At 34.1% G+C, this 16,128-nt stretch overlaps 3 protein-coding genes across 7 annotated transcripts; all 3 read left to right on the forward strand.

Annotated features, from left to right (window-relative positions):
- The first annotated feature begins 1,118 nt into the window (after positions 1–1,118).
- LOC103835834 (BEL1-like homeodomain protein 10) lies at positions 1,119–4,146 on the forward strand. Of its 2 annotated transcripts, XM_033278014.1 has the most exons (6): positions 1,161–1,256; positions 1,483–1,599; positions 2,160–2,883; positions 2,954–3,345; positions 3,420–3,480; positions 3,560–4,146. In XM_033278014.1, exons 3-6 carry the CDS (start codon positions 2,236–2,238, stop codon positions 3,920–3,922), a joined length of 1,464 nt encoding a protein of 487 aa, XP_033133905.1. In that variant the 5' UTR covers positions 1,161–1,256; positions 1,483–1,599; positions 2,160–2,235; the 3' UTR covers positions 3,923–4,146. The 2 variants fall into 2 exon arrangements, with proteins under 2 accessions (XP_009110263.1, XP_033133905.1); XM_009112015.3 differs by lacking the exon at positions 1,483–1,599 and having other exon boundaries at positions 1,119–1,256.
- Positions 4,147–9,339: 5,193 nt separating this feature from the next.
- On the forward strand, positions 9,340–12,059 carry LOC103835835 (jasmonate O-methyltransferase). The gene is made up of 4 exons (XM_033278015.1): positions 9,340–9,487; positions 9,642–10,076; positions 10,669–10,959; positions 11,493–12,059. Exons 1-4 carry the CDS (start codon positions 9,413–9,415, stop codon positions 11,868–11,870), a joined length of 1,179 nt encoding a protein of 392 aa, XP_033133906.1. The 5' UTR covers positions 9,340–9,412; the 3' UTR covers positions 11,871–12,059.
- Positions 12,060–12,309: 250 nt separating this feature from the next.
- LOC103835836 (abscisic acid 8'-hydroxylase 1) lies at positions 12,310–16,001 on the forward strand. Of its 4 annotated transcripts, none has more exons than XR_004450543.1 (10): positions 12,310–13,414; positions 13,497–13,818; positions 14,127–14,285; positions 14,384–14,588; positions 14,698–14,777; positions 14,953–15,039; positions 15,119–15,197; positions 15,314–15,413; positions 15,526–15,644; positions 15,773–15,999. XR_004450543.1 is itself a non-coding variant. In XM_033278013.1 (10 exons), the coding sequence occupies exons 1-10, from the start codon at positions 13,191–13,193 to the stop codon at positions 15,867–15,869; spliced, it is 1,479 nt and encodes a 492-aa protein (XP_033133904.1). In that variant the 5' UTR covers positions 12,310–13,190; the 3' UTR covers positions 15,870–16,001. The 4 variants fall into 4 exon arrangements, 3 of the variants coding, with proteins under 3 accessions (XP_033133904.1, XP_009110265.1, XP_009110266.1); XM_033278013.1 differs by having other exon boundaries at positions 15,314–15,420; positions 15,773–16,001; XM_009112017.3 differs by having other exon boundaries at positions 14,127–14,276; positions 15,314–15,420; positions 15,773–16,001.
- Positions 16,002–16,128: the final 127 nt, after the last annotated feature.

Genomic DNA, 16,128 nt, shown 5'->3' on the forward strand with positions numbered 1-16,128 from the left:
TTATGTGTTCTGCATTACCGAATTTGCAAATACAAACATATAATAGATCGAATATCTAGGTCTAACTAGCTTAAAAGAAATGAAAAAGACAAGAAAATAGAAAATGGGCATAACAGAAGAGTAAGGAAGGACTCACCAACTGGTTGTTAAGTCATTTAATCCTCCAATTAAGCAATTGAACAGACACACACACACCCACCTAAGTAGTTTTTTTTTTAATATCTTCTTCCTTAAACCAGTTTCTCAAGGGCACGTTTGTAGTTCAAGTTTCCACATATAGTGACGTTTCTACCATGCAAGCATATATCTGTTATATATATTGAAAACGAATTATGGAAAATGAAAAATGAATGATGATCTAAAATGTTAGCTACACTAAATTATAGTAGTATTTTTGGAAGTATGATCAGTATATGAGCCAAGTCTATAACAACACATCATCATTCATTTGTTTCATAATCAATATACAATAATATTGTTTTCAAGGTCTTCACCAGAAGATTATGAAAGAAAAGTCCTCATAATATCATCCCTAATCTTCTTAGAGAAAAAGACTAAGACAGCACCAAACCAAGTTTTTGTTCCCAAAGTAGCACTCAAGGTTCAAAGTCACAAAAATAGGTTTCATTAAAGAGGTAAATATACACTTATACCCCTTGAGTTAATTAATCCAAACCTTAGGGTTTAGAGTTAAGGGGGTGGGGTTTTGGAATTAGGGTTTAAAATTTTATAAAAAAAAATACTAAAATAAAAATAAAAATTTTAAAAACAGTTTCAAAAAGTATTTTTAAATTATAAAAAGAAAATTAAAAAAAAAAAAAAATTTCGAAAAAAAAAATTCAAAAAAAAATTATAAAAATTTCGAATCTGAAAAGTATAATCTGAAACTATAAAAAAAATTTCTTTTTTTTTATTTATTTATTTTTATTTTATTTATTTATATTTATTTTTGTTTGTTTATTTAATTTTAAACCAAGGATATTAGGGATATTTTACCCTTTAATGAATGTCATTTTTGTGATTTTCTCCTTCTAGTACTATTTTTGTGACATAAACTTCAAAAGGTGCTATTATTGACAATTGTCCATCTTCTTATGTTAAAAGTATATTATCCCTAATCAGAAAAGAAGGGAATTAGTGATTTTTGTGCTGTCACGTGTTTATTTAGCAATGGTTGGCACAAAAAAATCATTTAATTAATTTATAGTTAGGCATAAGATACAGAAGCTTCTGCCGGGAAAGATTAAAAATTACAGGTAGCGGTTGCCAAAAATTTCCTACTAGTGTCATTATTGTATTGTTGATATTGCTAAACAGCTTAAATTTTTAAAATTGGGTTGGTGTTTGTCTAATGTCCCAATAATAAGATGAGTTGGTTTCGTTCTTGTGTAGTGAATTTTTTTGATTATTTCAAAGTTTTCAATAATTAATCGCCTCTCTCGGGATTGGGTCTCAAATCTTCTTTTGTTTTTTGTCTTCGAGTGTTGGAAACTCTTCTCTTCTGTGTTTCCTGATATAGCTGCCACTCCAGCCACATCCACATTCACAAGAATCTCTCTCTTTTTCTAGGGTTTCTAAAAGCTTCAGTTTCTCTTGCAGGTAGTTTCTCTAGTAACTTTAATCCAACTTCTTGGTTTTGATTCTTGATTTTCTACGGTTGATCTGCCCTGCATTTCTTGTTTCCTGATTTATTTTATTTTCTCCCTTTTATTTTTTTGAAGATTGTCACATTAAGATGAGAGATGAAATCATCAAAAAGACCAACTTTTTATGTATGTAATAATTGATCTTCTCTGTTTTTAAGTCACTGAACTGATAATCTTAGACAACTTTTTACTCTGCATTTTTTCATTCACCTTCGAACTAGGGCTTCTGTATAACCAAATTAATCTCGATTACACAATTACTGAAATGGGTTTTCTCATTTTCTGGGTTTCTTCAGTTCGTGACGAAAAAAAAAAACACTTTGCTTTTATAAAGAATTTGACTTTAATCCTCGAAAGTTTGTTGCTTTCGATACTGTTACTGATAAAAATGCGTTTGGTATAATGGATTACGATGTTTTAACCTCTCCTCCACTCAGATTTCTCCAAAGTATTTTTAAAAAAAACTCCACCTTACACGACTCTTCCTCTTCTTTTTTTTTTTTTTTTTTGCAGGAACTCATTTTCCGACCAAACTCATCGAGTTTAAGACATCACTGTCTGTAATAAAATCTCTTCAAACTCACTAAACATGGCGGTTTATTACCCAAGTAATGTCAATTGTTACCAGCAAGAACCAATCTATCTCAACCATCACCAACAACAACAACAACCTTCCTCCTCCTCCTCCTCCGCCGCCGCCGCATCTTTCGTCGGCGGCGAAGAGAATGTTCGAAACGAGATGGTTTTCATTCCACCAACGGGTCTTCAGAATCTCAACGGAGACGTTCCCGTTTCGAGCAGCGAGTTAACCTTCCGCGACGGTCAAGGACTATCTCTAAGCCTCCTCGGCACTCAAATCTCTCTTCCTTCGTTTCACTATCATCAATACTCTTCAATCTCGGCTAAGGAAACGCCGCCGTTTAACAAAGAGATGTTGCTGTTGGGTCAATCTGATCCTTCCTCCGGTTATGCTGGAGTCTACAACAGTTACAATATGAGCAGCGTGTTGCGTTCTCGGTATCTTAAACCGGCTCAGGGTTTGCTCGATGAAGTGGTTAGCGTCGAGAAAGAGATGAACCAGTTGAGAAAAAAGAAGAAAGGTGAAGACTTTAACAATAGTGCAAAGGAGACAGAAGGTGGAGGAGGCATTGGTGGTGAGATATCAATAGAGTTATCTACAATTGAACGACAAGAGCTTCGAAGCAAGAAGGACAAGCTTTTAACAATGGTTGATGAGGTAGTTATTTAATAACTCTCATCTCTTATAACTTAGTTAAGTAACTTAATTGTTGTGTTAATTGTTGCAGGTGGATAAAAGATATAACCAATATTACCATCAAATGGAAGCATTAGCTTCATCATTTGAGGTAGTAGCAGGATTTGGATCAGCTAAGCCTTACACATCAGTGGCTCTCAACAGAATCTCTTGCCATTTTCGCTCTCTTCGCGACGCTATAAAGGAGCAGATTCAGATGATAAGAGAGAAGCTTGGGGAGAAAGGAGGAGAGTTGTCATTGGATGAGCAACAAGGAGGAGAGAGGATACCGAGATTGAGGTATTTAGATCAAAGGTTGAGACAGCAGAGAACTTTGCATCAACAGCTTGGAATGGTTAGACCGTGTTGGAGACCTCAAAGAGGTCTCCCTGAAAGCTCTGTCTCTGCTCTTCGCGCTTGGCTCTTTGAGCATTTCCTTCATCCGTATGTGGTTTCTTCTCTCACAAGTCACAATTTTTACAGAACATTTTAAGAGAGTTTATGTTTGTTATATGTAGATATCCTAAAGAATCTGAGAAAATGATGCTTGCAAAGCAGACAGGACTGTCGAAAAACCAGGTAACCTGAGCTTTTTTTTGTGTCTTCCCTTTATAATCTTTGTGTTCTGCTTGAATCATTCTATGTGTTATGTAATTAGGTTGCTAATTGGTTCATAAACGCGAGAGTTCGTCTATGGAAACCAATGATAGAAGAGATGTATAAAGAAGAGTTTGGTGATGATGCCTCTGAGTTACTAACTTCCAAGTCTCCCAACAGCACCAACCAAGAAGACTCCTCCTCGCAGCAGGAGAACACAACAAACGTTGCCTTCTCATCAGAACCTAAACCAGACTGTACTCAAGCCAATGAAGATGACCCACAACTACATCAGATGAACCGGTCAGGGGATTACGATACTCTAATGAACTATCAAGGGTATGATTACCGTTACATAGACGGAAACAACCAGCAGGAGAGCAGATTCTCCAGTGGCCAGCACTTACACGACTTTGTCGTTTAATATTACCATTCTTGGAACAGAGGACATGACTCTTGAAACGCAAGAAATGTGCTGTCTTGCATTTTTATAGATAGGCATATAACACACACATATGTGGCTTTTGTGTATAGAATAGTACACTTGTAACACAAGTATTTGATTATGTGTGTAAGATTTACGGTGGTGTGAAGAATTATGAACAACCGCTTCATTTTACAACGGAGATTAACTTTTTTTGCCTTTAATTTTAATCTGGGCTGTATCATATATTTATATGGGCCTAAAGCCCATATTGTTGACGTTGACTATCGACGAACCTACGAAACAGTCTCCTAGTCACTATCCATCAACCTTATCCATCCAACCATTTTGACAAATGCGTCGTACACGTGGCATTACGATTAATTTATTCGGCTACGGTTACTTGATGACTTGTCGGATTTTTACGAATACTTCACATACAAGTGAATTCTCATTTTTATCCTTCTCCATGAACATAAGCAAAAATGCAAGAAGTTAACTAAAAGGGTAAATTAGTCAATTGACGCGACAATAGAGTTTTTCTTTGTGTAGGCCAAATGGTCAGCCGTGCCTAATAGATACAGTAGAGTTCGATATATTGAGCAACATGATGCAAGCTGTTGATGAAGAACGGTATGATGAAGCAGGTAAGGCTAGGCTCTCTGCCTCTCACTGACTCCTCATGAAACCGTTTGAAAGAATCAAAGATCAGTGAGCTTGTTTGGTTACAATGATGTTGCAGCTGAGTACAGAGAAATGTATTAAGGGATATGTATCCCACATTGGAAAATCAATGGGACATTAAGTAATATATAAAAGGTTAGGGCCAATCCACTAATTGCCAATTGGTTTTGAGTTGGAAGCTCATAATAAACTCGAATCTAACATGGTATCAGAGCTCAGAATCCTAATAAGTTAAACCCCTAATTAATATTAACCCTACCCGACCGGGTATATATGTCGTAATTGACTCGCTCGACCGAGTATAACTGTCTTAAAAAAAAAAAAAGTTTCCGAGATTTCTGGCCGATAAAAGCCATCATCTCGAGGAGGGGTATTAAGGGATATGTATCCCACATTGGAAAATCAATGGGACATTAAGTAATATATAAAGGGTTAGGGTCAATCCACTAATTGCCAATTGGTTTTGAGTTGGAAGCCTATAATAAACCCGAATCTAACAAAATGCTTGGTTACTTCCAAGCAAAACGCAAATTAAGGAAATACAATTGATAGGTATGCTAAGATAAAAAAAAGCTCATCTACCTTGGCTAAAACGCAACCAAAGTGGTGGAAGAGACGCTTGCAAATTGCAAAAGAAATAATATCTTTCGTGTGATGGAGGAAATATTGGAGAATGCTTTGTTCTCTATCTACACTTTGTGTACGTAGTAAATTCCCGTATATAAAAGACGAAATGAAAAAAAAAAAGTAATGTAGCATGATCGTGAAATCAGTGTGATACATGTCTTCTCAAATATGGGAAAGTAACTAAGCATACTCTAGTTAGATTTAATGTTTTAGTGATAAATCTACTTGTGGTCTTATAGTCTAATAGTTTAACTAAGGATTTATTAACAATCTAAGGATTTATTAATAATCTTACATCAGAAAATATGAGTTCGAGTTTAAAAAAAATATAATTTATCATTAATTATGTAAATTAACGGTTAAAATTTTATAAAAGATTTTTAGTATGGTATAAGCAGAGTATGGTACAGGTAAAACTGTCAGACAATCATAGATGTATACTGTTATAGAATTATTTTATAATATTTTCTTAATCTATAGTAATATAAATAAGCGTTAAAAATTAGATGAAATTTGCATTGAGATTTTAGTTTAATCAAGTCCTTCGTTGAACCTGCTTGATGATACTATTCGATTGTGTGAATTATTGGTGCTTGTGACTTTGGATTCTGTAATTGAGGTCAAAAATAAAAAGGAAAAGAACAAAAAAAATTAAGTGAGTTGTGACATGATTTGTATAATGTATGGTCCTGCATGTTAGAAAAAGGGATGCATCGTCGATCGCCCACATGGTTATATGACCAAACAAAGGACTCGTCACAAGTTTCAGGTACAGTTTGTTCACCTCTTTTACTAGTAATCTAATACAACCTCCCCTAAAAATAGGGAATAATGCATGGCAATGCCACACAACAATCGTGTTCTTTTTGCTGTGAGCTGCAAATACATTGAATTAGGCTCAGCCAAGCTTTAACAGAATGTGAATCGATTCTTGAAATAGTACAATATGCTTTGACATAACAAGAAATATTAGTTAGGCCATGTGAAGTGTCTATCAAACTAAAGTTGATCTATAAAACTAAACCAAACTTAGAGAATATGAAAGAGACTACATTTTTCAACCACAATCAAAACAATAAAAGAGGTTATTCTTTGTACTATGAGGTTAAGAATCCAACCAAATTGTACCAAACTTGAAACGTATGATGATCCTAGTTTTCGAAATTTTTCACGTTGTGTAATTACGAGAGCTATCAACGGTTGGAGCACAATGGTTAGATTCAGTTGCCATGTAGCCGTACATATGTCTATTATGTAATCAACTGTTAGACATTATGATCATCTTATAAATTTTAACTTAAGGTAATTGACTATAACAAAAGATAAACACATTCTTTTTTTTTTTGTAAAAAATATAAACACATTCTTTTGTACAAAGCAAATGGAAGTTTGTGGAATATACCTTCAAAGTATTTTCTCACTCCCAGGACTAGTCTGTATTGGCTCTTAGCATTTGCTTGCGGAAAATTTATCTTAATTTTCTTCTGCAATCGTTCATCAATTAACAAATAGATTAAAACGGAAATTGGCACAAAATGCTAAATGGCATAAATGTCTTGGAGAAAATTAGATCTAGGTTCTAGTTGGAATCTGGTCGAAGTACGAGTTAGAGATGGGCACGGATTTTTTGGTCTTACTTTTAAAAAAAGAATTCAGTACTATCTAATCTTTTCAATATCAACGACATGTATGAAGTGCAATAAATGTGTGCCAAACTATCACACCAGAAACATGTTTTGCCTTTTCTTCGATATAACACAAGAGGCTCATCGTCGGAACGTGAAGCAGAATCTTCACGTGAAATTACTATCTCATCTAGCAATCTATTCGCGTTGGAAAATTACTTGGCAGCAAAACCCACGTGGTTCACCGAAAAAAAATTGATTCTATTTATATTTTAATAGTTTGACGATAAAAATGAAATAGACCTATGGAAACGGGATAGAGAGTAGAGCTTCATATTTTTGCTTGCAATAAATTAGTAGATGAAATGAAATATTAGTTTCAGTTTCGATTCTACGAAAGTTCGTTTTTAGACACCCTAACTGAATACCATAGACCATGTCTCTACTGTGGAACAGAAAAATAAAACGTGACAAAATGAATAATGTGTTCTCTCACAAGTCACAAGTATTTGTCTTGAGGAATAGTTCGAATATCATTTGCAATAATATGTTCCACGAATCATATGCCATGTGATCTAAGTGATAACAAGTCAAATCATCTGGTATATATTTTAATTCGGATATTTATTCGTTATATTTTAATATCTTAGATTTGAGACCTTTATATACTGTTCTCGTATATTTCGAAGGATTGAGTGATGGCCTCTGTCTTGTGTTGATCATTCGAGTTCTTTACAAGCTCGGTGGGTTCGTCGTATGTGTTGACATTATTAACCCTAATATTTTTTTACAAAAAGATACATAGTGCCATAAGATGTTGTTCATACAAGACAAAATACATGTGAAGTGACCTAAAGTGTTTTTTTCTTGCCTACCTTAAAAACTCGAAAAGACATATAAACAATATAAATTCAACAATATCATGCAGTCGATTCAGACAAATCCTGAGGCGTGTTAGTTGAAATCAATCTGTAATTGTAGTTTTCTGCTAGTATACAATTACTCGAAATTTCAGTATTGGGTTGAGTTTTTTTTGTTAATAAGATTATGTTACTAAAAATATGAGTTTTAGTGTATAGTATTAGTGTTAGCTGTCTATACACAAAGTTGACAGCCGAGTAACACGATTCCTCCATTGATCCGTGGCATTAAGTTTAGTTTATCATAGTTTACTAGTGTTTGGTCAAATTATAAAATTTGTTTTGAAGACCTAATAAGTTCGTATTAAAAACGTTAGAGCTTGAGTTAACTAGTGTCAACTGTAAAAACTGATCCTAAAATAGAAGTTGATTGTTAACAGCTTAATTACTCCTACCTACTATTAATCAATAATACACTATCGTAATAACATAGCTACCAAATATTGCAGACTAACAAAAAAAAAGTTTCCATATCCAAAAGATACTAAATACACTCTTACGTTATGCTTTACGCATATGTATATAATTTTTTACATAAAAGCAAAGGCTCATCTAGTTCTGTTTTCCTTAAGCTTATCAACAATTTTCACCTCTTTATAACCATCGACCGTGTAGATGAAATTCTTCCTTTTTATAGTTTTTCCATTATTATCTTGGATCAGATGCTATACCTGTACATAAGAGTAAGAGAAGAACAAATACTAATTAAGTAGACCCAACCTAAAGAGCTTGTCTTAACATTGGTATAAAAAATTAAACGAAATTCATATGAAATTGCATGTGGTAAGAATCTATCTCTTATATAAACTAACACAAGATTGAATAATATTACACTACTACTTTGTAGGTCTTTTTTTGTTTGTGCGAATATAAGTTCCCACATCAGGAGTTTAACTAACTGGGACATAATAATATATAAAAAATTAGGACTAATCCATTTATCACTAATTGATTTTAAGTAAAAATTTCATGATAAATCAAAATTTAACTATCGTTTTATTTTTTGTATGGCTGGATATTTGATCCATAAATCTGGCGAAACCAAAACCTAGAACTTTTTAACAAATGGATTCTCTTGCGCAAACCCCCATAATTCAAATCTACCATAATTTGCTCCAATTTTCTTCCAACCAGGTTGAAGCAACTACGTGTGGATTAATATGGTTAAACTTTATAGTTGTTGTCAGGAATTCATATAATATGGGTGAAAGCGTAAAAGAAATAGAAACGAACTAAGGCAATTAGCAAATACTTTCCTTTGCATTAAATGTGTGAATGAACAAATACAATCTTCAAATAGTTTAATTATGAGTTGAAAACCTGATATAATTAGGATTAAGAAATATAAAAACCATTTTTTTTCTATTTAGTTCTAATACAGTAGAATGACTTGTAACCAGACATACTTCTTTTAGTTTTAAATCACCTTGAATATATGTTTTATCATAAAGGATTATTCGTAAAAGGAGAACAACATGGAGAGAAATCAACGTACTTAAGATGCATGTGGCTGAGGCTGTAATAGGACTGTTTTCTAACCACACTTACCTTCTTTCCTTATATATACCAACCCAACATCACTTATTTTCTTCACTAACCTTCTGCCTTAGAAAGAGACATAGAGAGAGAGAGAAATGGAAGTAATGCGAATTCTTCACATGAACAAAGGAAACGGTGAAACAAGTTACGCCAAAAACTCCATTGTTCAGGTTGAAGATTTATATCAAAAACATATTCATCAGTCTTGCGTACACACACATATATATAGTATATACTGTAATGTCAAAATCCATCTATATTTATATTTTATTTTAGATAAGAAAATATAATAAAATATGTGTAAAATGTTTATGTAACTCGCAGAGCAACATAATATCTTTAGGCAGAAGAGTAATGGACGAGGCCTTGAAGAAGCTGATGATAAGAAATTCAGAAATTTTGAGCTTTGGAATCGCCGACTTGGGCTGTTCCTCCGGTCCCAACAGTCTCTTGTCCATCTCCAATATCGTAGAAACAATCCAAAACTTGTGTCATGACCTCGACCGTCCTGTTCCTGAGCTCAGTCTCTCTCTCAACGACCTTCCTAGCAATGACTTCAACTACATCTTTGCTTCTTTGCCGGAGTTTTACGACCGGGTTAAGAAAAGAGACAACAACTATGAGAGTTTAGGTTTTGAGCACGGAAGTGGAGGACCGTGTTTTGTATCGGCGGTTCCTGGCTCTTTCTACGGACGTTTGTTTCCTCGCCGGAGCCTTCACTTTGTTCATTCTTCTTCTAGTTTACACTGGTTGTCTCAGGTGTGTTTTCTGTTTCTCTATGCGGCATTTCAATTATGACTGATATTGACGAGTGTTTACTAAATATTTTATTTAAAAAGAAATTAGTGTCATTTGCCAACTCGCATAATGAAAACTGAATTATTAAATCTGATATACTATTATGACTTGAAAATCATAGTTAAAATAAATATTTCTAAAGTTAAATATGCCTTTTACGAAAATAAGTTAATCTATAGTTCGTAAAATTGATATACAATTTTTTTCTTACATTAGAAAGCTATTCTATTTTTAAATTAGATAGTCTCGAAAACCAAACTGGAATAGAATTATGATAATCACTATAGGTTTCATGCAAAAGTGTTGTTTCACTATACGGTACCAAGAAAATATTTACGCAAGTAATATACCTTTTTAAGTGAAATTTAGTGCGTGGGAATCTTTCTTATTCGAGATACCAAAACAAAACAAAAAGATTGGAAAACCTAGTGGTTCATACATGACATATCACACATCACACTGGAAACTACCAATGTGGTCCATTCATTTCATCAAAATATCACATATTATATGGTAATTTGTACATGCTAACAAATTATCATCTATATACAAGGTTCCATGTGGTGAGGTGAACAAGAAAGATGGGGTGGTCATAACAGCTGATTTAGACAACAGAGGGAAAATATACCTATCCAAGACAAGTCCTAAGAGTGCACATAAGGTTTATGCTCTTCAATTCCAAACCGATTTCTCGGTGTTTCTGAGATCGCGATCCGAGGAGTTGGTTCCTGGAGGCCGAATGGTTTTATCCTTCCTAGGTAGAAGCTCACCTGATCCTACAACCGAAGAGAGTTGCTATCAGTGGGAACTACTAGCTCAAGCTCTTATGTCCTTGGCCAAAGAGGTACAGTGTTGTGAATATGTTTACCTTTAATTAGAACCAACATGTAGCTCTTGGGGCTGTATTATATATATGGCCCATATTACTCTGTAGGGATCTGACCGTGGCACGTTACTTGACCAAATTAAGTTATCCCAGCCGGCCCCATGAATACTATTCCACATTTGTTTTCTCAAATAATTTAGTTTAGTCAGTTTATGTAAATTGATACATATCATGTACTGATATAGACATAGTATTGGTACCATATAAGTTTTGTTTGGTAGTGCCGAATAGCTCAAAACCGCTATTCCCCCCCTCCCCAATATGACAAAAATACATACAAATTATTGTAGAAAATCAAGTAGATAACTAAGAACACCAATGACGAAATCCATTTATAATAACTCAACTAATGTAGCCTGGATTTTCTATAAACCCATAGATACTAGCCCAGCCATAAGAATATTGGATCAATTGATAATACAGCCCAATCGAGTTTAATATATACTCAATGTCATAAATAAACGTCCTCCTTTTCTGTTCTTTATATAAAGGGTATCATCGAAGAAGAGAATATCGATGCTTTCAACGCTCCTTACTATGCTGCGAGCCCCGAAGAATTGAAAATGGCGATAGAGAAAGAAGGTTCTTTTTCGATTGATCGACTTGAGATAAGTCCGGTTGATTGGGAAGGTGGGAGTATCAGCGACGACAGCTATGACATAGTACGCTTCAAACCCGAAGCCCTAGCTAGTGGACGAAGAGTGGCAAAGACAATACGAGCCGTGGTAGAGCCGATGCTAGAACCTACATTTGGTCAAAAGGTGATGGACGAACTTTTCGAAAGATACGCAAAGCTAGTGGGAGAGTACGTGTATGTAAGCTCGCCTCGATACACTATTGTTATTGTTTCACTCCTAAGAATGGGTTAGTCATATTATAACATATGCTTTCTTACATGTCTGTGGACCTACAGTGACATGATTTGGTACTTTAACTATGTAACGCCATTTGCTTCCAGAATAAAATAAACAAAGTGTGTGTGCTTTTGAGTTGAAATGAAGATGTATTTTTTAGTTACGGATAATATATGCAATGTAAAATCTAATAATTTGTCCCTACAATATTTTATTCATGCATCAAATCAACTCTTAAACAAGATTTTAAATTTAATAACGTTTCTCTCTATTAAATATTTACGCCTAAAGAAAATAATATAAATGCAAATAATAAGAATTTAATTGTTCAATATTTATAAAATTAATTTGGGCATTGTCAGTAATTCAGTATCTAGAAGCTGAAACTTGAAATGAGAGACATGGGATGCATATAGAAATAGAAGCATCACTCGAGTGATTTATATATGTTCAACTTTAATCACACGATTATTGGATTTTCTTTCTTAATGATATTAGAAATATGGAGATTAAAGCGGAATGTGACGTGAGTGTTAAAATTGATAATTACTTGCTGACAAAAAAAGTGATAATCACTTTAATAAGTGGAAAACAAGTTAATCATGCACACTCGTGAAAATGGAGTGCAATAGGCCCAACAGCCTCTCTTCACCGTCCACGTGTCTACCACTTTATGCTTTTATTCTATTTTTTATTCTTTTGTTACAACTTTCAGCGCCTCACGTCACATTCGATGACCAAGACAATTTTATAACAAGAGCGACAAAGTTCCATAACCATTTTAAAACTAAAGCATTTTTGCATTGCCGTTGAAACGTTTTCCGCATGCTCATCATTTATTCTTAGTTTTTGTAACGATCGTGATTACTTTCAAAAATTTCACAGTACCGTTGGCTTAAAACTCTCAACTGGTCGTAATAATGTCCATTAACAAAATAAACAGCAAGTTAGCAACTGGTTATCTAGTTTTTATGGGTTTTAAACGAAGAAAATTACATGAGATTTTACATGTAGAATTAATGTCTTGTTGTGTAGCTTCTCATCAATTGATTTATTTTCTGTATAACAGTATATATGCATGCACGCACACACTTGCGCGAGCATATATATATACTCAACTCAATAGATTTATAGTCAAAAGAAACATCATGAGGAGGGAAAAAAGAGAAACAGCACTCACTCGTTACAAAATATCTTCCTATATTTATAGACTAATTAATAAGCTCGATCCAAGATTCTATACTTCAAGAATCATAATTAAATCTTCTCTCTTTTTTATGTGGAAACTTTCTTTCTCTTTCAGACTGAAAAAAGAAACTTTGAAAACAAAAATAGATGGACCATCTTTCCCTCTGTCCCCTCGTAGTTCTCCTGCTGTGCTTAGTGATACTAGCACTCAGTAAAATATTCAAAACCGTGATCCAAGATCAAAAGAAATCAACGGCTGATATTCCTCCGGGAAGCCATGGTTTTCCGGTGGTCGGAGAAACACTTCAGTTCATGCTTTCCGTAAACAGCGGCAAAGGCTTCTATGAGTTCGTTCGTAGTCGCCGTATCAGGTAAACACAATAAGCCTCTGAACCAGTTAAAAGGTTTCTGGCTGAAGTACTTTTAGGACATTATTTAATACTAATATTACAGGTACGGAAGTTGCTTTAGGACAAGTTTGTTCGGAGAGACGCACGTGTTCCTGTCGACGACTGAGTCAGCTCGGGCTGTTTTAAATAACGAGTCAGGGATGTTCACGAAACGGTATATAAAGTCCATAGCTGCGCTTGTGGGTGACCGGAGCCTTCTTTGTGCTTCTCAACACCATCACAAGATTCTCCGTAGCCGTTTTATCAACTTGTTCTCCAAAAAATCGACGGCTCTGATGGTTAGACACTTCGATGAACTCGTCGTTGACGCGCTTAGTGGATGGGAGCACCGTGGTACAGTGGTCTTGCTCACAGATTTGCTCCAGGTTTGTTTTACACACGTTGCATGTGGTTTAAGAATAAGCCGTTTTTAAAGAAAAGGCTTATTTAGAAAGCCGTTTCCCTTTATGAAAAAAGTTCGGCCCAACTTGGCCCATTTTCATACGTCTCTTATGTGCTAAAAATAAAAGGAAGTTTGGAAAAGGAAAATGATATTTTTACTTTAGCCAAATCAAAAACTGAATTACTGAATCAATTTTTTTTTCTTTTTGAAACTAAAAAGAATTGAATCAATTTTGTTTATAAAGGTCAGTCTTAATATTTGTAATTTCTAAGTATATGAGTAACGGTGCAGATAACATTCAAAGCAATGTGTAAGATGTTAATAAGTCTAGAAAACGAAGAAGAATTGGGTTCATTGCAAAGAGATGTTGGCTTTGTTTGTGAAGCCATGCTCGCTTTTCCTCTCAATTTACCCTGGACTAGATTTCACAAGGGCATCATGGTAATATCAGTACGTTCTATGATGTTTTAACATCAAAGTAATGGAGATTAATTATTACACTTGGATTGGTTTGATTCATAAGAAGAGATGTGTTATAAATGATGCAGGCAAGAGGAAGAGTTATGGAGGTGTTAGAAAAGATAATCAGAGAAAGGAGGAATGAAACAAATAGTCATAATAATAATTATCGTGAAGATTTTCTGCAGCAGCTTCTTGCAGTAGATAGCGACGGCTCTGCTTCGTCTTCTGATCATTCTACTAAGTTGACTGATGCTGAGATTAAGGACAATATTTTGACCATGATCATTGCAGGTCCCATTTATTTATTTTAGTATTCATCACTTTTGGACAAGTCTAGAGATAAAAAGTAAATCATTACATCATATTTCATTTTTTACAAACTTTTGCTACAAAAATGCAGGACAAGACACGACGGCTAGTGCTTTAACGTGGATGGTTAAGTACCTCGGTGAAAATCAGAAGGTTTTGAATATTCTGATTGTAAGTTTTGAAATTAATACAGTTCAAAAAGAAATTATAATTAAATAGTTTCTCATGTATATTAATACTATAGATTATATACACACTTTTAATTTCTGCTTTTTTAATTTAGTCAACATAAAGACAATTTTCAAAGGGTTTTGTTTCTAAAACATGTCACTATACCGGTCAACAGGAAGAACAAACTCAGCTTGCTAAGCAGGCATCACATAAACCATTTCTCGAACTAGATGATCTCACTGAAATGACATATGCTTCAAAGGTAAATACATAACAACGTTCAAACGTGTTTCAATGGACAATGTTTTTAATGTGTACGTATATATAATTTTTGTACATAGATGGTGAAAGAATCTCTGAGAATGGCGTCTGTTGTGCCTTGGTTCCCAAGACTAGTACTTCAAGACTGTGAAATGGAAGGTTTGCTATAAATACTTCATTTAAAGATCGCCTTCAGTTTATTTGTTTTAATCTCAGATTACGAAAAAACAGATTATCTCTGGCTTTTTATAATACATTATTTTCTGATTTGAAAGGATACAAGATTAATAAAGGATGGAATATAAACATTGACGCTAGATCCATTCATCTTGATCCTAACGTATATAGTGAACCTCACAAGTTCAACCCTTCAAGGTTTGACGTACGTACATGATACTCTTAAGAAACCATATTTCCTTTCATTATTCTTGTTTGAATAGTAACATTATTTTGTTTGTACTTATTATAACTTAATCCTAAAATGAAGGAGGAAGCAAAAGCAAACAGTTTCTTAGCATTTGGTATGGGAGGACGAACATGTCTTGGACTTAATATGGCCAAAGCCATGATGGTAGTTTTTCTCCACCGTTTTATAACCACTTACAGGTTCGTACAATTATCTTATATGAATTGCATAAATTGTAATTTCGGTTATAATAAAAATAATGCTTGTGACCCAAAAATAATAATGATTTAACTTTTTCAAAAAAAAAATAATAATAATAATGATGAAGATGGGAGGTGGTAGATGGAGATCCAAGCATCGAGAAGTGGACATTATTTGCAAGATTGAAGAGTGGATATCCGATTCGTGTGTCACGTAGATTGTAAATATATAAGTTTCAAATTAGATCTTATATGTGTATATAAAAAGACTCAACGCGCGAGTGTTCCTATATACGATGTTTCATATCCAAATGTAATATTTACAACTTTGCATTAATGTCATATATTGTCACTATATATACTGTAGATAAAGACAGACGAAGTTTCTACTTGTCTTGTGTTTTGTGAACACATGATTATAATAGTAAAGAATATTTGAACACCAAAAGAATTATAAGGTAAATCCATAAATTATCAGCTAAGA

Source organism: Brassica rapa, chromosome A08 (assembly GCF_000309985.2).
Source record: "Brassica rapa cultivar Chiifu-401-42 chromosome A08, CAAS_Brap_v3.01, whole genome shotgun sequence".
Taxonomy (NCBI): Eukaryota; Viridiplantae; Streptophyta; class Magnoliopsida; order Brassicales; family Brassicaceae; genus Brassica; species Brassica rapa.